At 37.4% G+C, this 27,122-nt stretch overlaps 1 protein-coding gene across 5 annotated transcripts in view; it reads right to left on the reverse strand.

The window, feature by feature from the left end:
- Window positions 1–27,122, reverse strand: part of KIF16B (kinesin family member 16B) — a 142,292-nt gene that overhangs the window by 79,754 nt on the left and 35,416 nt on the right. For all 5 annotated transcript variants that reach the window (XM_074817250.1, XM_074817248.1, XM_074817247.1 and 2 more), the window contains exon 12: window positions 23,006–23,065. In XM_074817250.1, coding sequence (XP_074673351.1) covers window positions 23,006–23,065 — 60 coding nt within the window. The remainder of the gene's footprint in view (window positions 1–23,005; window positions 23,066–27,122) is intronic.

A 27,122-nucleotide genomic window follows, 5' to 3' on the forward strand; every position in this document is an offset into this window, starting at 1 on the left:
CTGAGGTATTAAGTTTGCTTAACTGATCCAGTGGCATCTCCAAGCTCGCAGCTAAGATATGTTTTGGTAGTTTAAGAACAAAATCTGTGTCTAAAGTACTTATCTGAGCCGTAGACTTAATCTTCATCATACACAACTGCCCATGATAAAGAACATCTCTAAGATGCATAGGATTTCTTTAAATGTATTTCTGTAAATGCACACGCAAAAATGGAACCACGCAAGTTTACCTGTTTAGCCAATAGGATACTGAATTAAATTTAAAAAGAAAATAAGCCCGAAGGACATTTCTAACATTCCTTGACCAATCTACCAGTAGAGTGAAACATATGCTGCTACTGGCCCAGCACATATTAAAGGGTACATGTAATTAGTACACTGCCCTTTTAATGAACAGAACCTCTTGGAGGAGTTTAATTTCTGTTACACTTTCCAATGCAGAAACTCAATTCTTTTATTTAAATATTGAACAGTTCGCTGCTGGCACACAGTCCTGAGAATACACTATGCAGACACTTTCAGTAAAACATAACATTATGCTGGCTGAGTAAATTGTCCAGATGTCTATATTTGAATTATGCAAAAACGCATAATACCAAATTAAAGAAATTATGGATAAAAATGTGCAACAGCAAAAGTCTTTACATTAATATTTAACCAGACTGTACTAGAGCAGATTCTTATGCTAACAGGTACTTTGGGTGCATTTGATTTCACTGAAAATATGCTATTATATCCTCAGTCCACAAAAATGTCTGAAGATACTCAGTGGCCCGGCACTAACATTAAGCTCTCTATAAAATATATAGATGTAAACTGTACACAAGGGAAGTTCTTAATTCTTAATTGGTTTTCCTCCAGTTATGTACTCAGTACACTTTGCATTCTCTTTAAATCGCTGGTAACAAATGTTTCACATCTACAGAAAAACAATATTCTATACTGCTCAGAATTCAAAGACATGTGAAAATGCTTATTTCCAAACCCAGCAGATCACAGAATTAGGGGAGTAGGAAAAAAAAAAAATTATTCAGCAGGAGTTCACAACCGAAAAGCAACTCCTTGTTAAACTGAAGGACACTGTAGACATCAATAATTTACACATATGCAAGAAATTAAGTGGAGAAATTTTGAGAAAAGGAAGGAGGTATTTATGGACAAATGCACAGGGTATCCATCGCCTGTGGTTCCATAACCCCAAGAACCACAGACACAGAAAGCATGGGAAGATTTCTGGAGAAGGACTGCTATCCGCTTGCCCTGGTTTATATTCCAAAATCGAGTACTGATGAAGAAACCCTACTTCACCTACAGGGGTATTTAATCTGAGCCAGTATAATTTTTCTTTAAACAAGGGCACAAAGGACAAGAATGTTTGAAGTTTGATTTAAAACCAGATTTCCTAGTGTCTTAATGTATATTATCAGTAAATATATCTTAGAAATTTGTGTTACCAATAAAAATTCTCAGTCTCTTTTAACTCCCACTAGTTTTTTACTTGAAAAAATTATTACAGCAATGAGTTCTTTAGATACTATGCATTAAAAAAAAAAAAAAATCAACATAAGAAAACATTTTTCATTCACATTTACTGCTCTTTTGATACAATGATTTGCTTTGACACCCTAAATTATCCAATAATCAGGAACTCAGATCAACAAAATATTATCTTATTATTGTAACCATCCTCTGTCCATTCCACAGAATTCTAATTTACTTTAGAGTTACAAAATTTTCCAGGAATGTCACTGGGATACGTGATGCTTTTATTATTCCTGTATCAACCTCCATACTGCGGTACATTTATGTATTTATGTTATTCAAATACTCTTGTGAAAAATGAAAGGTTTTCAGTGCACATGAAAAAAATACTGTTTGTCATCATGTTTCCCTCACTTTTCTTTTTAAACAGGGGAATATTTTTGCCTACTTAGCTAAGACAGCTGATCCTCCAGCAAGTAATTCCCTTCTTTTTAAAAATGTTGTTTGCAAATATATTAAATTCCATATGGCATTGGTAAACAATAACTGATCTTCATGAAAATGCCTCTTTGGTCTTGAATTTCAACTTGCAGCAATTCTGCATGACTCCTGTAATTGCTAGAGCCTCAAGTCTGATGCAAAACCTGTGAAGCATTTCTATTGTGTGTCCTTTGATGTTTGAGCAAATGCTTGCAAAACAGCAACCTGTTACTGAGTCAAAAGTCTACATCAGACCTCTGACAAAAGACAGTCTTGTAAACTCAACTATGCAACAAGATCACCACCCTTGTACAAAACAGCTGTAGACCATGGCCCAGTTCCAACTCTACATTATTTCTTTTCCGTTCTAAATACCAACTTTCTAACTGTTGTTTTCCACTCAAAGCTTATTCCCATTATTTGGGTGGTACAGTCCTAATGTTTGGAGAGATTTTTAATTGATTAAAAATAGCAGGATTTAAGAGGAATACACTGCAGACGGATGCCTGTTTCTATTTACAGAAATTATCTGAATAATTCTAGATACAATTCTTCTGAAAGAAAAGTGCTATATAAACAGATGGACTACTCTAAATTTTCAACTGCATTACATGCTAATTATTATATTTATAGAGAATACACAGCCAACTATTGAAGTTGCACTCACAATATTAAGAGGTGAGCATTCTAAAAATTTAGCAAAGTTTCCAGAAAGCCCTACAAAACACAAGAAAGCTTACTTGATTACTTCTGTAATTTAAGCAAAATTCCAGGAATTTTTCCTCTGCTTAAAACACCAGCAATGTTTCTCCTACCTGAGGGGGCAAGAAGTGAAAGTGACCTCCTACATTACCAAGTGCAGTTCCCAAATACCATAATAAATAATTTTGTAGATTATACTCAGGCTCTTATCCATTATATAATGTAAATTGTTTTCAAATACTTGGCCTGAACTTACTAATAGTCAGTTCTTTCTCCCACATTTATTCATTGATACAGTTATGGACAGCAGTCATATCCACTCTTCTTACTGTGGTTATACCAGGCCAAACTCCAAGCAGGTCCTTTCTTATGACAGGGCTCACCATACCCTGGCGTTTAACACATCTTCTCATCCTCTCTCTAGGTCATCCTCCTTGACCTTGATGATTTGCATGCCATGTTCCCAGTGTATATGCAATTTTGCCAGCACCATGTACAATGGCACTCCTACTTTCCATTCACCACACAGAACATCTAACTGATCCTTCCAAGATTGATTTATCTTTCATGCGGGCATAACTATCTCCTGACAGTAAAGCCTCATGCCAACCTCCTTCTTTTCCATGGTGTGCTAAGTTCTTATTAATCCTGATGTTTTTGCACTGCAAACTATTTACCATCAATCACCCTTCTACTACTCTAATCCTTAGAGTCATCCCGTCCTCTGTGAGATGCTCTGCTAGACAAATTAAGTCTCCCAGCTTTAATATCAGCAAACTTCACCAGTTAACACACCTAAAAAAAAATCATAAAACATGATCAAGCCCAAAAATAAGCTCCGACACCATCTCCTCCCAAAAAACCCCACTACTACCAACTTTGCACCCCTCCTAGTACCACCGCTTCCATCGCATCCTCTGTATAACCATTTTACTTTTGTGCGTGTGGCAGGGTTTTGGTAGCAGGGGAGGGGGCTACAGCAGTGGCCCCTGTGAGAAGCTTCTCAAAGCTCCCCTGGCTCCAAGTCAGACCCGCCTCTGGCCAAGGCCAAGCCAATTACTGATGGTGGCTGTGCTCTGTGATAGCGTAAGAAGGGGAATCTGGGAGGAAGAGCTGGAGTTGTGAGGGAAACACTTCTGCAAACACCGAGGTCAGTGGAAGAAAGGAGGAGGAAGGGGTGAGGTGCACTGGAGCAGAGACTCCCCTTCAGCCCGTGGTGAGAGGGCAGGCTGTGCCCCTTCACCCATGGAGGTCACCAGGGGAGCAGATGCCCACCTGCAGCCCATGGAAGACCCCACAAGGAGCAAGGGAAAGCGTGTGAGGAGTCCTCTCCCTGAGGAGGAAGAAGCAGCAGAAACAACAGGTGATGAACTGACCACAACCCCATCCCCTGCGCCGCTGAGAGGAGAGGAGGGAGATAAATCAGGAACAAAGCTGAGTCCAGGAAGAAGGGAGAGGAAGGGGGAAAGGTGTTTTCAAGATGTGGTTGTATTTCTCACTGTCCTAATCTGATTGGAAAATTAAGTGGTGATGGTGGTGTTTAATTTAATTTAATGTTCTTTTTCTTCCCTTAACAAGTCTGTCTTTTGCCCATGACCATAATGGGTAAGTCATCCCTCCCTATCCTTATCTTGACCACCAAGCCTTTTGTTTTATTTCTCTTCCCCACCCCTGAGGGGTAAGGAGGGAGTGAGCAGCTGTGTGGTGCTCAGTTGCCCTCTGGGCTTGAACCACAACATTTTTATTTAAATTCTAATCTCCACACTACCTAAATAAGGAAATAGTCTCCTATGTGTCCCAGGGTCAAATGCTTTACTGACATCCACAGAGATGAGAACCAGTACTACAGCTATTTCTAGCAAGGATCACTGATGGACAGAACCAGACCCAGCACATACTGAGCAGACAAACCAGGACCAGCTAGCTCTAGGAACAATCACAGACTGTATGACAACATAATAAGAATTCATTAAATAGGAAATGACTATTTAAAAAACCACAGATTTACAGGGAAGCAGGTCTTTATGATTGTTCCAGTTTTAGAAAAATATGTGGCAGAAATACATACACCATTTTAAAGAAGTCTTCACAAGGAAAGCATTCCTTAAAGTTTCCTCACCAGCCCAGCAAAGGTAAGTCATTCAGGAGGCAATATTAGTCAAGGTTTTGAGTCCCTCCACAATTTACCTCAGCATAATGAGCATAGGTCAGAGTAGCAGTTCTGAATTTAACATTTACATTTAGCTTTAAATGTTTAGTTCCGCTAGGTAGTATTTTAGAAGACTATTTTTCTTTCATTTTGAGAACAGAGTTTATAATGACTTTTCTGGTAATTGATGAAGGTATAATCACCTTACTTTTTTCCACAGAAATAATGTGTTAGGTTTTACTAGGTCAGTGACAGCAACTATGAGTTGTGACTTACGTGAATTTTTTAATGCAAATTAAAGGACTATTAAAAGGTCAGAAATCGCAAAAAATATAATCTCTTTGATCTCAAGGCAAACATTTGAGGATGCTACAAAAAGACAGAATGAAGTGCCCTTTAAAAACTATCAGTCCGATTTTGTGTACCCAAAGCATAAAATAATTGGTGCTTTAAGCTGGCACAAATGGCATTAGCAACTGGTTGTACGTCATGAAGTCACTAAGATTGTTGATACTCTTGTAAAGCTGGTAAACTCAGTTGTGGAAACTAAAATTTTCTTAGCAACTATACACATCTTCCCTTAATTCAAATTCCAGTGAAATAAACCCTGTCTAAAAACAAACTCAAATTCTACCATTAACAGTATACAAGAGATGTACATGTATGTATAAATATAATTATCACCTGTATACATATACATAGTATACTGTCAATTGACTTGAATTCTCTAAATTGCAGCATTTACAGTACAACGGTTGAAAGCCAGGGGAAGAGACACAGGAAATGCCTATGCCTTTTAATTACATTTAATTAAACCAGTTTCACAATTTTAACAATGAAATAAAAATGAAAAAGTCATTGTAATTTGCAATAGCCCAATATACTAATTTAACTGCTCTGAAGAACAGCATAAGGGGATGCCAAATGCTTGAACTGTAATCATAATAGAAGGACCTCAATTTTAATTAGAAACAATAATGAATCAAATGCCAAACAAGATCAAAGAATCCATTAAAAAAAAAAAAAAAAAGACTAGGTCAAACAAAGAGAATAAACACACATAAAATAAGTGGAAAGGGCAAGATGACAAGAGTATAACTCACAATATATAGCCACAAGAAACCGGTATTATTTGTATCAAAGGGAAGTGTCCTTTAAAAATTAATTAAATAAAAACAACCTATATTGAGAAATCTATAATCTGGCATCAGTCCCTAATATCAAGGCCAAAAGAAATATCATATCTAATAATAAAAAAGAATACTTAAATCATATTTCATTGCCAAGACACACAATCCAAATATTGACTGAAGGGTACAGTTCCCAACACATTTTTGATAAGTTCAACTAAAATTGAATGGAAAAAAATCAGAAGGGAGTAATGTCTTGCACTGTATATAATCTAGACTGCAGTATATTCTTGGCAGATTGCAGTTTTGCCAGATTTGAGTATTTTTAAAATTCAGGGCCCATTTAGCCAATGAGAGTAAACTAGCACAGCTTTGTCAACTACTAACAGAAAATAACGCTTCCTTTAAAGATACAAAGCTGCTGTACCTTTAGGGAGAAAATGCAAAGCAATCTACCCAAACCTCAAGAAGCAATCACTGACCTTTGCCCTTTGCTGATTGAAGTGAACCCTAACCTGGATAGCTGCCACCTTTTCTGCATTCTCAGAAAAACCTCCAGGGGACTACTTTTTGCCAGCTAATACAAAATAATAAAAAAGAAAGTCATGTTCACCAAAGGAGGTATGACATTTTTTCTATTTACATACTGTAAAAAACGAGGCAAGTTTTTCTTCTTCAGTGGCAAAGCTTTATGTTATTTTTATAAGCCTACTGAGATTTGAAAACATTACTGCACAAATGCTGCGTATCATGGCAGCCTTGCCTCTCACCTGAATTCTCAGCGATTCCTGACAGGTACTGTTGCACCTCAAAATTATAGATCTAGTAGAGGCAATTCATCCCACTATGGAAATTAACTCAAAATAAAAGATTAAGGCACCGATATGGAGTACAGTGTAGCACTTTTCAATGACTTAGAATGACTGGCAAGTAAATACCACCAACCACAACAGATGGAGGGCAAATCTACTCTTTCAATGCTAAGCCTTTGAGGCAGCCAAGACACTAAAGAGTTTCATATTTTCAGAACTTAAATAAGATCTCATAATGGGTCTAATTTTTAGTATTTCAATAAAAAGCAGACTAGGTGTTTGAAACATTTATTTAAATGCTTCATTAACACAAACTGTCAGGAGCATATTAAAAATACCTTTAAAAATGTTTCCAACCAGGACTATGTGACATCGAAGCCAGCTTGAACTTAGTATGTACAATGTCCTTTCTTAATGAAAACCAGCTGACAGGTGGATTAAGACCAGCAAGATCACTAGTAAACAAAAGCTTACAACCTCTGAATACTACTTGTTGAGTTTAGGATAAACTTCAATATTGCTTTACCAAAAGCAATCTACCACATTAAACATTTAAATATGTTATTTAAAAAGCTGAGGAAACCTTCGGATTTCCAATCTAAAGCACCTTATACTTGGACAAAATTACAAAGATTTAAACCTAAAACCAAATATAATTAAATTCTTTCCCAGGCATATTTCAATTAAGTGTCTTAATGAGTGTCTTAAATTCAGCTAATCAATTTAGGTCTTAAGAAACTATCAAACTTAAAGGAAAATGGCCAAAAGAAAATTCCTCATGAGCAAACCCTCTCAGATGTCCCTGGGTAAGAAATATAATAAGATACAATTTTCCTAGGTTAAAGGAATCTTTAACCCTACAATCCTTTGCCTTCTGCTATGCTCCCTATACCCTTAAACCAGTCAAGGTCCATCACACCACAGCCTCCTTCCGTCCACAGCTCAGAAGTCCATGTGCAGTTTTGCAGCCATCTCTCCACTGGCTGCAGAAACCAGAGAAAGAAATATTGGGAGACTACGATGTGATCACACAATTAAAGACTGTGTAAACAGAGGTAAATGGCAAGGGGATTACTGTAATTAAGCTGGGCATTTTAAACACCTACATTTCAACTGGCCAGAACTGTGACTTTAGATTTGCCACATTATCAGGCCACATGCATTTCTCAATGGAAAAAGCTTTCCTTGCAAACATCAAGTAAGGTGGTTTATGTAAGCAAAAAGACAAATGGATCTGTGCTTTCTTATAGGGGCCAGTTAACAATTCAAACGAACATGAGAAAACTGAAACTATATGCCTCTCTTTCCTTTCTTACCCTTAACACAGCTAATTCTTGGTTATGTGATAGTCACTCTGCTCAAATACAAGATCTATTGTTTTCCCCAAAATTCAGAGTGTCCCGGCAGCAGGTAATCAGTAAAATAAATGAATATTGCAGAGCAACTGCCATATCAATATTCCAAACTCCGGTTTTCTCAGAGTTCCCATTAAAAAGCTGTCACCACAGATGCTGCAGAAGCACAAATGACAGGTGGATCCCACTGGTAAAAAAAAAAAACGACTAAGGACATGTCATTCCTTCATGGAAAACATAATCTGCAATTAGGTATCCTGATTTTTTTTTTTTTTTTTAAAGCTTCTGGACAGCTTATCTTGGTCCTTAGAGCAATCAAACTTCCCATGACTAGGATATGGGATTTTTAATGGTTTCCCTTGATCAAAAATTCTTCCTCAAGATAAACATCCCCACATTCAACTGAAAAAACAGGAGACAAATCACTGCTTTTTCTGAAGATTCAAACATGGTATTTTCTCGAGTCACATCAGCACTCTCCTTGGCCAACCACCACCTTGTCAAACCCTCATGCTGACCGTGCCACTAACCAACTGAAATTAGAAGTCTGATACTGTAGCCTAAACTCAGAAATGGAAATGAAGGAGGATGGTAAGAAGCTTCTAAGGGCAAGTAATAAACCAGTTTCACTCTTTATGGCATCAGACTGCTTCTTTACAAAATTAAGGTCTGAGCGCCTTTGGACTGCTACAAAATACAAGAAGTTGAAACACTTCTTTATGTTTTGAAATGTAACCCATCTCCAGATTTGTTCCCTTATGCTGTGTGAACACAGACACAAAATGAGAACACAAGGGGAAATGAAAAACAGTTGAAAACAAAAAACAAACCTCCAACCTTTGACAATCAAAGATCTGGAGAAGTGCTCATGCAGGACGACACTTTTTAACAGAAATAATGCCATACAGAAAATCCAAGAATTTAATGAAACTCACTCAGAACAAATCCTTCAGCAACAGTTTGACCAGATGCTGCAAGTCAGACTTTTAAAGAAATTAAATGTAAATATTTAACAAAAAGCTCTACAAAAGTTGACATTTTGAAGATAAGCAAGTCCTTAACTGGTCTATTGTGGATTAGTTGGTCTTAATCACATCTGCTGGATTTACCTAAGGGTAAAAACTCCAAATCTAGAAACAGTGATATTCATGGATGAACTATTACTAGGTCAGAAGCTGCCCAAACTCACAACTCTTTTGCTGAAAAAGTTCCTGCAAAACAATGAGACTTCTTTCCACACAGAAGGAAGTTGTGCTGGGAAAAACAAAAAATTAACTACCCCATAGCATTCTGTCTATAAACCCTGTGTTTTTAAGATATTCATACAGCCAAATCCAACTGAAAACAAATGGGAGTTAGGCACCTAAAATACCTTCAAAGCACTAACAGATGTTTCAGTACCTAACATAGGGATAACCTGAAACACTAGCACATTACCCTCCAGCAAATAAAACTGAACCTGCACTCTCTTTAACAAGGCTTTATTGGATGAGTCAATCACCGATGACAAGATTTTTGATTTCCTTCTGGGAAGACTGGAGTGGAAAGAGAAGGATATTAAGTTACATTAGATTGTCAGGGCTTAGTATTCTCTATACTATATGTCTCAATAACATCCTCATACACAGAGGGGAAAACATATAAGTGTACCAGAAAAAAATATTCTGCATAATAAAGCAATCTTGCTATGGACCAATGGGAAAAAGCTACAACAGTGTCAGAAAAACAATTTGGAAACAACACAGATATGTTCACAGAACTTTTTGCATTTGCATTGATGGGTTAAACTATTCAGACTACACACTGAAGACATGGAACAGACACACTCCTTACTTTTGAGTGCTGCGCTGCCCCCTGGAAGACAGGCAGACATATCATCAACAGTTTTCCAGACAACTAGCATATACATAGTCATCCAGCCAATATTAGGAAATATTGGAAATGTATGCCAGGAAACATTAGAAATGTCAGCATTTGGACGGCTATGGATACAATGGTTTAGAATGTAAAAAGATTTCTCAAAGCATAATACTACTCAAAGAACTGCACAGCACAAGAAAACATTTACTGAATGGATGAGAGCAACAAGAGGTAGGAAAGGAGAAAAAAAGATTTCAAAAGATTGTGAAATCTGGTTCAGATTTACTAGTAAGAGTTCCTTAAAAGAATGAAGAATGAAAAGATGAAGCAGAGCTGAGTATTTAGTTTGTTTTGGATGGGAACTAGTTACATGGACACCCTTCTTGCTCTGCAGGCTGGCTCCCTTACAAAATACTTATCACAAAGAGATCAGCCAAGACAAAACACTGAGCAGCAGCTGAAAGAAATTCGATTGTGTCTAATTGTGATTGACAAGACAATTCCAGGCTAAAAAAAAAAAATCTATCCCAAGAAAACAACTTTGAAATATTTGAGATTCCCATTAAAGTGACAGCCTACACATTAACTAGGAAAAGCTGTTCTGTTCCGTATTGTATCTGTGAAGCTGCTCCTCTTCTTAGTGGGCATCTGTTAAGCCAGTTTTTGTATCCTATAAAGCTGCATATACACTATCAAATCTCTGTCCTATGTTTGACTATGTTCAGCTTGACACAGGTATGGTTTCTGGAATAACAAAATAAATTTTGAATCAGCAGCCACGACAGTGCTATTGGGGGACAAGGGGCCAGGTGCTATTTGGGGGACAAGGGGAAGAGAGGAGGAAATATGGAACACATCATCAGTAAGGAGGTACATGCTTTATAATCTGTGGACATGCCAAAGCTACATTTTGTACTATCCTAGGACTTCAATAAAATGCTTTTAAACATTTTTTTAAAATGCTCTTCCTTTATAAATGATAATTATTTATATAATCATCAGTTATGAAAGGGGAAATTGATTCCCTCATGCATACGTACGTTAGATAAGGCACTAATTCCTGCTGTGTTTCTCCTAGTCAATGGGGCAAACAAACAGCACGATCCTGCTGGCTGCCAGAGTCACTTTCAGCCCAATTAAAACAAAAAAGTTTAGTACGATTAAGACACTTCAGTCTTCCAAGAAACTTCTACTATCCAAAGCCACAAAAAAATCACAACTGAGAAGAAACTTCCTAATCAGATTTTTCCCTGTCTCCCAGAGCATTAGACCACACCACCCTCATCAATCAGGAAAAGCTATTAAAGCGTCTGCAACAATCAAGATCAGAAAACTGTAGTTTTGTTGTGAACAGCTTACTGTGAAAGTGCAGGTGCTCCAGCAGCAGCCCACACAGGCACCAATAGCTCTCTGAAATGAATGTCAATTAAAAAGGCAGATGCAGAATGCAGAACTGCTTAAATGAGCAACTGATAAGAAAGTCAAGCTAAAATGATGCAAAATTAATGATGCTATTCCTTTAAAGAATAAGGGAATTACAGGAGCAGTTCTTAGTCTCATAAGGTCAGCTTACTTTCTCCATTTTTCATTGTTTCCCTTTCCCCCTCATAATTGATTGCCACATGCTCACTGCTGACATGCAGCTGTCTACCAATACACAGAAGTCCTATTTTTGTAGTGGCACCCCAAAGCACCACTATAGTTAACATGCTTCAAGGATTTCCATCAGAAGTCTTTGCAGATTCAAAGTAATTTTTCAGGAAATTTGGCCTACATTCCCGAATTACAAGGACAAACTTAACAAGCTGACATGCCTGCTCCTTGACACTTTAGACCTTGTACAGACAGAACTACTACTGACATCTGAGAAAAATTCCCTGAATAAAACTGCAGGATTTCATAGAATCACAGGATGGTTTGGGTTGTAAGGGACCTTATATATCATCTACTTCCAATCCCCCTGCCATGGGCAGGGACACCTTGCACTAGACCAGGTTGGCTAATTGTAAGTAGAGGTGCTTGTTTGGTGGCCCAAACTTCCTGGACACTAGCCTGTAAAGTCCTATTCTCCAGCAGCATATAAAACTTAAACCATCAAAGCTGTTATTTTCCATGCTGAAATATCTGATGCAGGTTGGTTTCTGCCCCCACTAGCTTGGGTTCAAGGGGAAACTATCTGTCTATTTCAAAAAATGAGGTGCACAGAGCATTTTGCTGTCTCAAGGGAAGCAGGTTTCACCTCTTCCCAGCTTCCTATGTGTGACCACACTGAGCATACATGCGTCTCAAAAGGAAAAATAAGTCTACATAGGGCAGCGCTGATGTTTGGGGCAGAGAACAAAACTTTTCTTGCCATTAGTGACCCTTCCTAGCAGGAGGTACTATACCTTCCAGCTAAGAGACAGCAACTCTGCCCTCAGAATTCTTCATGCTGGTATCTAAAGGGGGACAAGGGCCTAGCTGGAAGAGAAAGAAATAGGATATATCTTAATTCATCCTCTTCTCCCATATGCATTACAATACAGTCTTTAATTACATGATCATATATTTTCTACAGGACTTGTGAATAATTCATTCCATAGACTGTACACTCTGGGAATGAATCAAGAGAATGCAGTGAACTAGACTATTATCAACAGGACTCCTACCTCATCTGTTGCTAAAGCTGGATGACGAATGAGTCATGAAATTGTGGAGGGAAAAAAAAAACCCCTTGTCTCATAGCTAATACATTTATTCATTTTAAAAGCGATTTCTTTCTTTGTGTGTTTCTTTGGGATGGGAGAATTAAGAAGTGTTTCACTTATCTAGAGTTGTGTTTTGTTTATTATTTACCTAGAAATTAATCTCTACTTCGGTAGAGATGAATCTGAACTAATAAATTACTTTAAATCTATTAGTCCCTTCCTCAGGGCCAAGATGTAACCCTTGTTATTGAAAGAAATTGAAGAAAGGAGTAGGCCTATGCATACTAGTAAGTAACAGCTACCAAGGAGAAGAAACAGACTTCAGGAGCAGCGACACAATAGCAAAGTCTTTTGCAGAGAAAGATGCACAGGCTTGGTTGCTGGCACATTCCTGTCCCTCACAGCCCAGCTACTGAGGTACAGAGCGAATGAACCTGAAGAGACACATGGCAGTCAAACTGGACCTGCCTTTTCCTTCATTCAGGAGTACAGCCTGGTTGCAACAGCTGCAGATTTGTGCTGCCAGCTGTGTTTAAGACATCTCTTAGTAGATTTCCTTAAAAACATAATGTCTGTAGTTGGGAAGAAAAAAGAACAAGCACATTACTCCAGCAGCACTTCTACCACAGTACGGCTGTATGAATCAAGGCTGTGCTCAGCTGCCAATTAAGACATTAAGTCAGGTGCACAACAGTACCATATACTCAAAGCTATCAGAATCACGCAGTAATAAACTCCTAAATATACTGCTAAAAACACCAGCAGAATAAAATGGTTCTAGTTGTTCATATCCAATACACGTTGCCATCAGAAACAGTTCCTTGGTGAGGGACTCAAGATAAATTTACGTTTTCCGTCTAAAATGTTGATGTTGAAATGCTTCCTTACTCTCCCACAAAACCAAGTCCAATAAGAAATTTACATTCTGTCTTTTGTCCTCATTACTTCTCTGCTGATCCTTTAGAAGAAACAGCTTTCAGGGTATATTTCTTCTTCTTCTTTTTTCTACAGACTGAATCAGGAGTTTCCACTGCTTTCAATTTAGCTCCCCTTCCTGCCACAAGAAAAATTAATAGAAAAGCAGATCAAATGCCCAGGAGGAATTGTTGAACAAGTGGCATCTGAGCTGTAGAAAGGATTTCAAAAGCAACTCACTCTGTCTGACTCCCTCTCATTTGAAAACCACCTACAAGCCCTAGAGATGGATTAAAGCTAAGCATGGCCTGGATAATCTACAAATGCAGGGCCCCAGTTGTAGGGAGGGCGGCAATGAAATACTTGGGAGTATGGTTATTCCTAGAAACCAGAGGACCTCTTTTGGAACGCACAGCCTGGATCAACCAAACTATTCAACCCTGCCTTAATCCGTGGTTGGTGAGCTCAGAAACGGCAGCCCCTGACCATGCTTCTCTGATGGTCCAGGTGGTTTCAAGTGGGAAAACCAGTTTAAAACTGCAATAAAAAACAATCAGGAGCATGAGGCATCTCTTGATAGCAACTTTCTAGCAGAAACTGACAGTTAAAAGTGGTCAGCCCACCGCAGAGGCATCGCAAGCAGCTGAAGAGGCTGCAAGAGAAAAAGGAGGTTTCTTAATAAGATAAACACAGGTGGCAGACAGACTTGAAATCACACAACTATTTCTTTTGAAATCTACTTTTGACTGCTGCACTCAGCATTCCCCAGGTGGCTGGGACCCTTTCAATAGTGTTTCTATTAGGAAAAGAGCTACAGTAGATCAGTAGCACCAGTCCCCAATTTAGTATTTTTTCTTCCTCTGACAACAGCAAGGCAATGCTGAGAGTGGACAAAGCACTGAAAAAAACATTAGTGAGTGAAGAGCAATGAGGGCAGCTCTCCTGAAGAAAAAACAATGTGTATCTCAGGACAACCACATAACCCCTTAAAAAGTTTCTGTTTGTTTGTTGTTATAGAAAATTCTCTCCACTGTATTGTCTTTCTTCTCAGTTTGCATTCACCTAGGCATAGTTACCAGACTGAAGCAAGTGGGATGATCAGGTAAACTAATAATCATCATTTAATAATGGCATCTGTTCAGTAATATGGTATGAAAAAACAATGGCTATTTAAGGTAAAACAAATCATGTTCGAATGAACTCTGTCCAAACTGAAATTCCAAAGCAGAAATCTGTGTACTGGCCAATAGCATAAAGATCCAGGGATGTAAATACATTCATTTTATCTTAATGACCAAAAAAATAAGGGGGGGAAGATATGATGTTATGTTTTCATGTCCCTGATTTTGAGAAGAACAAAAAAGTCCATCTGTAGAGGCTTTGGAGGAGGGAGGCTATGTGACATTTAGTAATGACAATTTATCCCAACTTTAAATCTTCTGACCAGAGTAGATGATTGTATGGACTACAACCACTGACAGTAACTGCTACACTTGGGAAATAAATAAATAATGCACAAGGCCAGGTATAAAAAAGACCAAACCCTAATAAAACTAAGAACTAAGTCATTGCTCAGGAGGCAGAAGTTGCGGGTAAATACTGTACAAAGATTGAGAACAGTAAACATTCCCTTGTTGTCAGACAACTTTCTCAGAAAAAGATCGAAAAAAACCAATAAACTTATTAAATTTTAATGTACTGAAATTCAATTATAAATCTACAGAAGTGATTAATGAAGGGGAAAATGTTAAAAGAAACAGTTATAAATAGAAGCTGCATATCATTGCCACTGGCACTTCAACTGCAAGATCCATTAAAAGAGAAAGCAAATACAGAAGTGGCCTGGTGAAAGACCTATATGTCCAAAAGCCTGTTTGCTTTCTCAACTGTATTACCTGGTCAAATAAAAGATACCTCTCCCTGAAAATGTTCTTTTATATCCCTAAAATATCAGAGCTACAACAAAGTTAAGAAAATAAATACCTTTTAAAGGCTTTAGGTAATTTGTCAAACATTCTAGCTATACAGTCATGTGAAAGAGTTGAAAAATGTACTGACAAATAATTGCAATAATTTTGAATGTACATAATCACTTTACAGTGCATCCCACCTGTGAATTGTTGTTCAGAAGCATTTTGTCAAAACATGTACTCAGGTTCTTCAGAACTTGCTCCTAAACCAATGTTTTGGCATTCTCATAAACTTATTTTAGTAGAACCGAACAGCAATGAAAGTCAAGATATTGCAAATCATTTTGCCTTAAAATATCTGCATTAAATCTGAATTAAGCATGCAGAAGAACCTGATTTTTGTATCTGCAGTGACATCTAGTGCAAGAAACCAAAACCACATTTAGACAGGCTTCTAGAGAAAGAGAAGCTATTATCATTTATTGTGTGATTTCTGACTGAGATAAACAAGAATAATTAACATCAGCCCTATTAAAACTTTCTTAGTATCTCGTCTTCTGCACAATATTCACAAGCCAGCTGAAGGGAATCCTATTAAGCATAATATGTTAATAAGAGACTATTTAATACAAATGTGCATTTTTCCTTTCCATACAAATTCAGTTTGATAAATGAATAGATATTACATAATTGTTGGACGGCAAAAAATTGTTAAGAAAGCAAACATCCCTAGGAATGGAGTTGTTACTCTATTTATTCTATCAACTTTTCGAAAAGAAAACAAATTCAGCAGCAACATCTGACTTAAATTCTTTCTGCCAGCTCCATGGATATGCAAGCCTATTTTAATTTTGCAGTGCTTTTTAAACCTCTTTTTTAAAAGTGCAAGCAGAAGACATCATTTGCAGAAAGGAAACAAAAACTGGAAGCACACAATGAGTGTTGTCTGATACAGATGACAAATAGATGAAATTATAAAATAACAAATAAAATTTGTTCAAATGAAAGTACAGATTTAAGTCTCCCATTAAAAGTACAGTTATGCTTCAAACACAGCCAACAACAGACATTCTAACCAAAATGCAACACCAACATGTCTAACTAGCAACAAATTTTACAAAAATGATTCACTTACTGAAATGTGAAAAAACCTTAGAAACAAGTGTTATTCCTGCCAAACATACAAATAAATACATATGCCAAAGCTGAAAATGAACAGTTTAAGTAGAGTATCATGCATACATCGTTTTGTATATAAATGCAGACCATTCCTGTAACTCCCTTTTTTTCATTCAACCTGTAAATACAACTATTTTAGGACCTGTGTTCCAAAGGCATGTGTCCAGAAGTCTTATGTACTTTATAAGGGCAGGTGAAAGCCTATATTGGCATCTTTTGTAAAAACTTCACAATATGCAATTTTCTAATATTTAATTTACCCAATGGTAAAATGATTAGGTTGACAGAAATATTAACAAACAACAAGATGAATTTTTGGTTCATCAGATTAATTTAATTATTTTTTTTTTTTTTTTTTAAAAAAGCAGCTATTCATTAGTGATCTAGGACAACTACCTTATGCATTAGGTTCCTAATGTTCTAGTAATCTTACTATGGAATAGGCACAAAACTCACAAGATTTTGTTGGTTACTAAAGGTATTGAATGGGGAAGTGTCACAAGTACTGGTTTTTAGACAAGAAGAGTGGCCGTGGTTAATGAACTACCCTTACGAGTGATGCAGGAAGTACTTTTTAAAAGTTCTAGTTTGTTCTTCAGGAGCCCGAGCTTGCACAACTTCTCTGCCTTACAGCCATCAGAAGGTGGATTTAGTAGAGACAAGAATTTTATGTGAAAGTAGCAGGTGTTAATTGAGAGCACTTTTCACCTTGAGGACTGAGGTTGTTAAAACAAAGACATGAAAGAATGAAGAAAACAAATGCTCATTGAAGGGCAAGGTACTAGAGTAGAACACAAAACAAGCGAGAAGAGGAAAAGGAGACAAGCTAGCCAAGGTTAATGGGAAGTAACAAAAAGGCATAAAATAGGAGAACAGTGATACATGCCCAGACTCACAGGCAGAACTGAGATAATGGTGTTCAAATACCATTCTGCAACTGTGGTTTAAAAATTATCTGAAAATGCAAATAAATGTAGGCTAATGCAGCATTTATATAGAACACAACAAACAGTTCTTGACAGAGTTCACTACAGTACACAAGCCAGCACGGAAAGGAAATTATTAAAATCCAAATCTATTAGCTTCTGCCACCCTAATCAGCACCTCATAAAGACCAACACAATTACTTTGAGTTTTGGTCTCCTCCTGTCTTTGCTGGGTATAGCCAAAATTCCTAAAGAAAGGAAATTCTCCTGTTTAGATGAGTAGGTCTACCAAAATAACTGTTTGGTATTAGTCTGTATTTATTCATCATGGCAAGTTAAGAGTATTTCATCTCCCCCAAAAAGAGGCATGATATAAAAAAAAAAAGAAAAGATAGATGTTCATGCTTGAAGATAGACATATAGTTTTTCTTCCCCAGTTAGGAACAACTGTTGTTAAGGCATAAAAATGTACTATTAACCAGTACTCAACCAAAGAGCACAAAAAAGAAAAAGATCAAATAAACAGTGTTCAAAAACATATTTACACAACATGTGGTAAAGTGCTGCTGCAGAATTAGGATTATTGATGAAAGTGAGGCTGTCACTAAATCCAACAGGACAAAGCCAGCTGAAGCAGCTACTAGTTAAACTATTGATCATGAGAATTAGACACACACACAAAAAAGACCCTGTCCTTTAATAGACTCTGTGCAGACAGATATCTCTGCGTCCTTTGACATCAGTTGAGCTCTGCAACACAAAGCTAATGACATGATTAGAATCAAACAACAGGATAACGAAATAAAAGCTAAGTCTAAATCTACTTAAAACTAAAAAAAAAAAAAAAAAAAAGAGCATCTAAATACCTTAACGCTAGGTACAAATGACATACATCAAAAAGGCAAAAGCTAAAAGTCAAACCAATTTCTACACAAACAGTAAAGGGAAGAAGAAACTTAAAAGGAAGTTGGTAAGAAAAAATAGTAGAGAATTATATAAAAGAGTACACATTTTAGAAAGATTAATATAAAAGCTGCTAAAGGTTAGAGAAAGAAATTGGAACATGCACAAAAGATGACAAAAATAAGATGCCAGTAAGAGAAAAAAGATCTCTAGGAGAATGACAACACATGCAGTCAAATATAGCAGCCACATCAAAAGAAGTTTTGTACCAATTAAATCCTCAAAGAAAGAGAAAAATCGAAAGTTGGATAGGTTACCCTAACATCTTAGAAAGCATCCAAAGAAATTACAGACCCCAGGATTGATCTTTAACAGAACAATACAGAAAGGACCAAACTAAGGAAAAGAGCAAACAGTTTTCTTCCCTCTTCCTCTTCTTTTTGGAGATGTGTATGGAAGAACATTAACAGAAGGTTAAAAAAAAAAAAATCCATAGAAAGATTCAATGAGAGTGAGATGAAAGCAAAATCCTAGAGTTAAGTAAGTGCTGAGGTTGCAAGACACCTGAAGATCGAGAAGCAATGTAAACGTAAAGCAGTGCTGTTTCATAAAGAGCAACTCTTTTGACAGCTGGTGACATTTGAGGAAATAACCCAGAGCCTTTGGGATCACTGTGGGTTTTGATGCAGTATTTTACCCAATGCTGAAGCATCAATCCACATATTTAAGTTTATTAAGCATTAAAATATCCTCCCTTAGATTAAAAAGAGGGACAGGGGACGGACTGTAATACTAGGTTAGGAAGGTTAGTGTCACATTATATCACAGTGAGGAGCTCAAGGATGAAAACAAGCATCACGACTGGAAACAATGCTTGTCACTTCAGAGAGATTACCAACGCCAAGAAGCTGCCATGCAACACAATAAAGAATACTTCATAGGGAGTCAGCATCAGTTCAAAACCCCAATGTATGCAGTGTCCTAATCTTTGCATAAGGAAAACAAGAGAATTTGGGCTTTAGGTGTGAGTTGCCAGTAATTCAGACTCCAGAGGAACCCGGACAGTTGCCCTGCAAAAGGGCTTCTACCAAATGCGTGAAAGAAAGAGAGCATGCTATCAATACTACCATCACCAGTCCAAGGCATGCCCAGTCTGACAGCAGCATATATGAAGGATTATACAAGATGTTCACAGCTGATAATGGCATTCAGCCATACAGACTGCACCAAATCCAGAACTGACAACATTTATAGATAGGACAGTTCAACATACTCAGTCTAAAGATGCACACGGATGGAAAACCATAACTTCGGGTGAACTACAGAGAGACAAATGTCAAAGGGGATAAAAGCTACAAGCAGAAATAAGGAAGAACACTGGGATGTACATGTCAGCTGCACACATGGCGCTGTGCCGACTGAAATAATTGGAATTTTAAGCTGCCAAATACTTTTTAATCAAAAACTTGCCTTCACACAGTGTCCTCTCTTCCTCAGTATTTTCTAGCTGGATAGTATTTTCCATTTGCTACGAATTATTTTCAAGGTAGCGTTTAAATGTTGCTGGACTAATTTAAAACAAGGTTCAAAATAACTGGCAAGGGTGAACAAGTTTATGGAACATCTTCCCTGCAAAACAGTATGCATCAACTTCTTTGTCAAGTCTGACAAAAGCACTGTATTCAGTAAAAGCAAAGTAACTTTTTCCAGCAGTATCTGTTGATCCAGAAGACAACACCAGCATGCCCTATGAATCTGCCTTCCTGTATTTCGCAAGGCTTATGTAAAATCCTTTCAATTATTTTGGATTTAAACATTAACAGATTTTCCCATCAGTCTGAGAGAACAATTCAAAACTATGTGAACCCTGATATTTAAAACTTAGTATGAAAAAGCATAACTACATATAATAGAGTAAGAAATCCCATTCAGCTACTAGCAAGTGCACTTGCATCTGGCCAGCATATATGAATAGGTAATAGGTAGCTGTTTACATGAATTTTCAACATCAACTGCCTCAAAGATTTGAAGCAAGAGGTGTTAGGGACTGAAAAGCAAAAGGTTTTTAATTCTCCAAGCCTGCTGCAGGGCAGGAACTGAAAGGCAGCAACTACCTCAGGACTGCAAGCTCAGGGGGAGGCAAGGGAAAGCAGGTTTTAGACATAAATACAAACATGAAGTTCTAAGTAACTTAATGAATAATGTCCTGAAAATTACTGAATTATGGCATGGAAATAGTTGCCATTGTGACTGCAGCGAGGTAGACATACAAAGACAGTCTCATTTCTCAAAGGGTGCCGAGACATTCTATTTTACAAGTGAACAACGTGTACAGTCTCTGTGTGCAAGAGGTGGTACATCAATAATGAAACAAAAAAAGCCAGTGAACTTATAGAGAGTCCATTACAAAAAAACACTGCTGCACTCTCTAGTTTAAAATCTGCTTTTCAACGACTCAGCCTGGCAAACTTCCAGAAAGCCCTTTTCTGCTCGTGTGCTGGCAGTGATTTCAGGAATCGTTAAACAAGAAGTGAATAAAAATATGGATAGCTTCAGGAAAATGGTGTAAAATAAAACAGTACAACCAAGAAATCTTTTGCAGATTTTCAGTTTTTCAGGGCCAAGAAAGTTTTATCAACTGCCTTTAACCCAAAAGTGAAATATAAGCTATATTCATGTACTCAAATATCAGCATATGAAAGTACCAAAATACAAAAGCTGTATGAATTAAACAAAAGCTCAGTACCAGAAAAGTTGAGTAACAGCTTCTGTGTTTAAGTCCTTTATATCCAGCTATTTAACAAATGCAGCTTTCCTTTGTTTATATGAATTGTTCAGTTAACACCTCCTACAATTCTCTAATTTCTGTACAAGAATCAGTGCTTTCCAACATAAAGCTTTAAAAACTTCCTACATGCTATATCATGTTCGTTCTCACAACTGACCAAAATTCACAAATTCTTCATGTGACAATGAACTCCCCAATCCAGACGTGAGTAAAGAGAGGATTAATAAAGTTCCGTGTACATATAGATGCTTCAAAATAACACAGAAATAACATAAAATTGGACCTAAAACATCTCTGAGGAATATACAAATGGTAATTCCCAGTTCAGTATCTAGACAGACATTAAACAGTCCATTCTGTCACGCCATCTGCTAGGCAGTTACCAACACTGCTCTGTTCTCTACGCTATTTATGCTTTATTTTTATTTTTAAGCATGGAGCCATTCAACTTATTTGGAAGTCAGATAAAAGACATGGTGGTGAACTTAAAAAAAAAATAAAGAAATCAAAAAGTAATACAAAGCAAAAAATCAACTACAAAAATTCAAGTTTCAGATCAGTGATAAGGGGAATTAAAAAATTACTTCTAAATGCTTGCTCAAATTGCACTCCAAATGAGTTCATGTTCAGCATATACAGCAAGTCATGAAAACTTAAGTTTTGTTATCAAAATTTTTATTTAACAGAATAGTTAAAACATTTGGCCAAAAAAATGTTAGTCTATGTTATGGAAAAGAAATTGTAGGAATTACACCTCTGTGTGTGCGTGCACGTGCACATGTGAGCTTGTACATGTGTATGGAATCCTAAAGTGGCCCATTAAAATATCACCTCAGACTATCACCTTAATCATGAGCCAAATGCCAATATAAAATTTTACCAGTACAACTGGACAGCAGGAAAACAAAGATACATGCAGAGAACACAAAAGTCTGTCTACATCATGCAAAAAACACAGTATGGAAATCACCAAGTTGCCCTCTTAGATCTGTACTAAATCTACAAGCCGCAAGAGAGCACTGTGTGGATTTACCTGCCCCAGAAGTTGTCTGGAGCCATACGAAGAGTGCAACTCAGGACAGCTTATGTGAACCGGTTGCAAAAATTCCCGTGCTTGGGACTCCAGAGCATGTTTAGCTCAGATGCATCTATTTGGTTTGATGAGGACCTACTCGGGGAGACTTCAACTGCAGAAATCCCATCAAAAGTTGTTTTTCAAGTTTACAAGCCATTTCTGACTGCAACGTGAATCTGAAGGCCAATGCAAAAATCTGTATCCACTACACACCGCATTCACTGAGATGCACAATGTAACGTAAAAGGTGGTTATTCACAGGTCTTGTTGATACAACACAAATACCAAGAGGATGAGGGATCCACCTGCCCCTGCCTCAGCTTTTCTTCATTTGCAACTCACAAAACATTCAGTAATTTAAAGATTTGTTAGAGAGAAGCTGTTTTGCACTATGAGGTCACTATGATGAAGGAAAGAGTTGTGCTAACTTATTAATATTACTTAAAATCTTATTCAAAAATACCACTGTGTCTGCATATTTACTCCTAAAAGCCCTCAAAAACTAATTCTTTGGAATAAGCTAAAACAAGACTGAGAAAATTTTGTGTTATTAAAAAACAAAGAAGGTGACTTAGAACAGAACCTTTTTTTTTTTAATGAAACACTAAGGCTAGTTCAAATGCCAGGTTGAAAATTTATTTATTTGCCTTACTTTCAGAATATCTTGAGTTTCATTCCACTTGTTTGTCCATTCTTTGGTCAGTTCTTGTACCTATAAAAGAAAACAAATATTAAAAGAGATGTGATTTTTTCCAAAGTCCTTGATAATGCATTCTCAGAGAAATACTAAATATTTGTGAAATTCCTTGTGATGTTTAATACTTAAACATTAGAATGGCACTGTTGCTCCTGCAATAAGTGGCCATTACCTATATCATCTCTCTCTCAAAAAGGAAAATCACAAAATTCTTATTTATAGTATAAAATGAAACAAAGGACAGGGATATTGCCTTCAAATAATGGCAGGCATTTTCGAAGATAGGGAATTATTCCCTAAAGTGCTTCATCAGTCCTACAAAGTCTACTGCCACAGATTGATCCCTTAGTTGTAACTAGATGACAGCTCCTTTCCTCCCGCACGCAGGTAGGCATGTTTAAGCTAAAATACCCTCCAGAGGATGGCATGCAGAGGAAGCAACAGACAGGCAGCCTTCAGGAGAGAATCATAGCAAAGCTTGCTGCAACTTAGAAATCACACACTTGGTTGAAACCAGCACAGAAGTGAGAAGCTGCTTGCAAAGGCAATACAGACAGCGAGGGCGCTGGGAATAGAATCATAGAATCATTCAGGTTGGAAAACATCTCTGAAATCATCAGGTCCAACTGTTAACCTGACACTGCCAAGTCCACCACTAAACCACATCCCTTAAATTCCTCCAGGGATGGTGACTCCACCACTTCCCTGGACAGCCTGTCCAGTGCTTGATAATCCTTTTGGTGAAGAAATTTTTCCTTATATCCAGTCTAAACCTCCCCTGGCACAACTTGAGGCCATCTCTTGTCATATCACTTGTTACATGGGAAAAGAGACCAACACCCACCTCACTACAACCTCCTTTCAGGTAGTTGTAGAGAGTAATAGGTCTCCCCTGAGTCTTCTTTTCTCCAGGCTTAACACCCCCAGTTCCCTCACAGGACTTGTTCTCCAGATCCTTCATCAGATTCGCTGCTCTTCTCTGGACACACTCCAGCACCTCAATGTCTTTCTTGTAGTGAGGAGCCCAACACTGAACACAGTATTTGAGGTGCAGCCTCACCAGTGCTGAGTACAGGGGGACGATCACTTCCCTGGTCCTGCTGGCCACACTATTTCTGATACAAGCCAGGATGCTTCTGGCCTTCTTGGAAACCTGGGCGCACTGCCAGCTCATATTCAGCTGGCTATTGATCAACACCTCCAGGTCCTTTCCCACCACACAGCTTTCCAGCCACTCTTTCCCAAGCCTGTAGTGCTGCAGGGGGTTGTTGTGACCCAAGTGTAGAACCCAGCACTGAGCCTTGTTGAACCTCATACAATAGGCCTCAGCCCATCGATCAACCTCTCCAGATCAATCTGTAGAGCCTTCCTACCCCCCAGCAGATCCACACTCCCGCCCAGATTGCTGTCATCTGCAAATTTACTGAGGATGCACTCAATCCCCTCATCCAGATCATTGAAAAAGATATTAAACAGAACTGGCGCTGGTACTGAGCCCTGGGGAACACCACTTGTGACCGGCTACCAACTGGTTTTAACTCCATTCACCAGAACTCTTTGGGCCAGTTTTTTCGCCAGCAAAGGGTACACCTATCCAAGCCATGAGCAGCCAGTTTCTTCAGGAGAATGCTGTAGGAAACCGCATCAAAGGCTTTACTAAAGTCCAGGTAAACAACATCCACAGCCTTTCCCTCATCCACTAAGGGGGTCACCTTGTCATAGAAGGAGATCAGGTTGGTCAAACAGGACCTGTCTTTCATAAACCCATGCTGACTGGGCCTGATCACCTGGTTGTCCCGTATGTGCCACATGATGGCACTCAAGATGATCTGTTCCATAACCTTCCCCAGCATGGAGGTCAGACTGATAGAATGCTTAGGTTTTGTCCTGCCTTCCCTACTCATCCAGTTGTCCATCTCACTAGTTAACTTTCACAGCTTCCATATCAGTAAAGGTTCTTTTCATTTCAGAGCCTTCACACTTTTTAGAAAGCAGTGCATAGAGGGTGCTTCAAGCAGATCCACCTCAAAGCTCTGGCTGACTTGGAATCATAATCACAGTAAATAATAATATATATATACACACACACACGCACTTTATTTTTTTGAAGCACCAGATTTCTGTACAGGAATGAAATACGTAGACTTTTAAAAACATACACAAACTTTTATTATTTGAAATCACTTCATCTGCAGAAGAGCTGGGGAAAAAAAAATCCAGCAACATCCCTTTATTATTTCACAAATAAAACCACTGTAGAAAAAAAAAAATCTTCAACGCAGTTCCTTCAAACATCTCCACATTTTCCGCCTATGGCCTACTTTCCTAGTTATCTTTGCAGATCAGCTGCAAATTAATCAATAAGAACTAAAGAAACTTCTGTCATCTCTGCCTGTATCTCAAGATCTCAACAAAGAAAAGTAAGCACATTTTTCAGTGCATTATTACCATTCCTAGTGCTGCTAACTGGAATGTTAAACAACAAAAAAATTTAAAAGATTAAAGAAAAACATGAAGCAGATCTATCATAAGTCTATCCACCATACCAGAACAATTTTTATTGCTCAGAAACAATTTAAAAATTGTTCTTATATAAGGACAAATCAACTCATTAAAGAAAGTCACCATATATTTGTCAGATAATTTAAATATGGTGATAAAGTCTTTAGATCTGTATAAACAAATTAATTATTGCACTCATTCAATTATAAAAAAAGCTATAACCACTGCAATATCTACTAAGAGTTTTTAGTAATTATGTCTATTGTAATTATCATGAATAGTAATCACATAACCTTCTAATGAGGCTGACAAAAGATAATAAAATATGCTCGATATACTCCCCACACAGAAGGGCCAACCCTTCTGAGCAGGACAAGCAGTGATTACTGTCAGAGCATGAATAACATACTTTTAATTAGCATATAGTCAGCAGTTTATACTACTCAGTACTCTTAGATAAAAGTCTTTCATTTGTGCACACAAATAAAAGCATGCTACATGTACTAACAATATTATCATTCATCTCTGATTCAGCTAAAAACTTTTTAAAACCTAGTATGAATACGAAAAAAAAATAATTTGCAACTGAAGGTTCATACTACGGTTATACAAGTACTACTTTAATTATTGAATACAACACAGTAAGGATTCCTGCATATACTACAGACTTGTAAAATGCATTCCCAGCAGAAAATTGGCTTCCAGAGAAGCCTGGAGTCTACTTTGCAGCTATGGTTCATACTAATACACATATTTCATCCATTTTTGTCATGAAGTTTATTTTTAAAATGTCATTTCACTGAAAATTATTTCAACGTGTCTTTAAATTGGGTATTACCAATGAGAATCCTGAAAAGCGCAGACAGATACCGTACCAATTACTTTGGTCAAAACAGGATTCTCAAAGCAATGCATTCATTCTCTAATTGTAAAGGTATAAGCAGCACCCATGTAAACCTTACAATTTAAACCAGCTAAGAAATCCCTATTTTTAAAGGCATCATATCTACATGTGATTGGCATCTTGTTGCCAATTTTCAGAACTAATTATTTGCTGCCATGTAGGTGAATGATTCCAAATACTTTCCTTTCTTCTTTTCCAAAGTCTGAATAATACTATTTTTTTAAAACCATTTGCAGTAGCTTTAAAAACAGACAAGTATATAGAAAAGAATTAACATAGAATGATAGAATCAAGAATGAAAGATTGAAAATTAGAGAAATGAGAGTACCATTGTATCTATATTCTTTAGGACCCTATGAGTATATCTGAACTGTCTGGGAATTTTTCCCAGCCTCTATAATAGGCTGGATTATTAAAATAACTTGGTGTGAGGCATACTATGAAGTACACCTACATCTTAGATCCTCCCCAAAAAAGACAGCCTAATAAGGCACTGAACATATTTGAACATACCAGATTTAAAGATGAAATTTTCTGAAAACCTACCCCACGAGTTATTGATTACTTCAAAACATAAAAGAGGTGCCCATTTTCCCCATAAATCTTTTACTGTATTTTCTACAGCTGAATGCTTTGTTACTGTGATTACTGGTTACTGATTACTCT

The sequence above is a fragment of the Strix aluco genome, chromosome 3 (assembly GCF_031877795.1).
Source record: "Strix aluco isolate bStrAlu1 chromosome 3, bStrAlu1.hap1, whole genome shotgun sequence".
Lineage (NCBI taxonomy): Eukaryota > Metazoa > Chordata > Aves > Strigiformes > Strigidae > Strix > Strix aluco.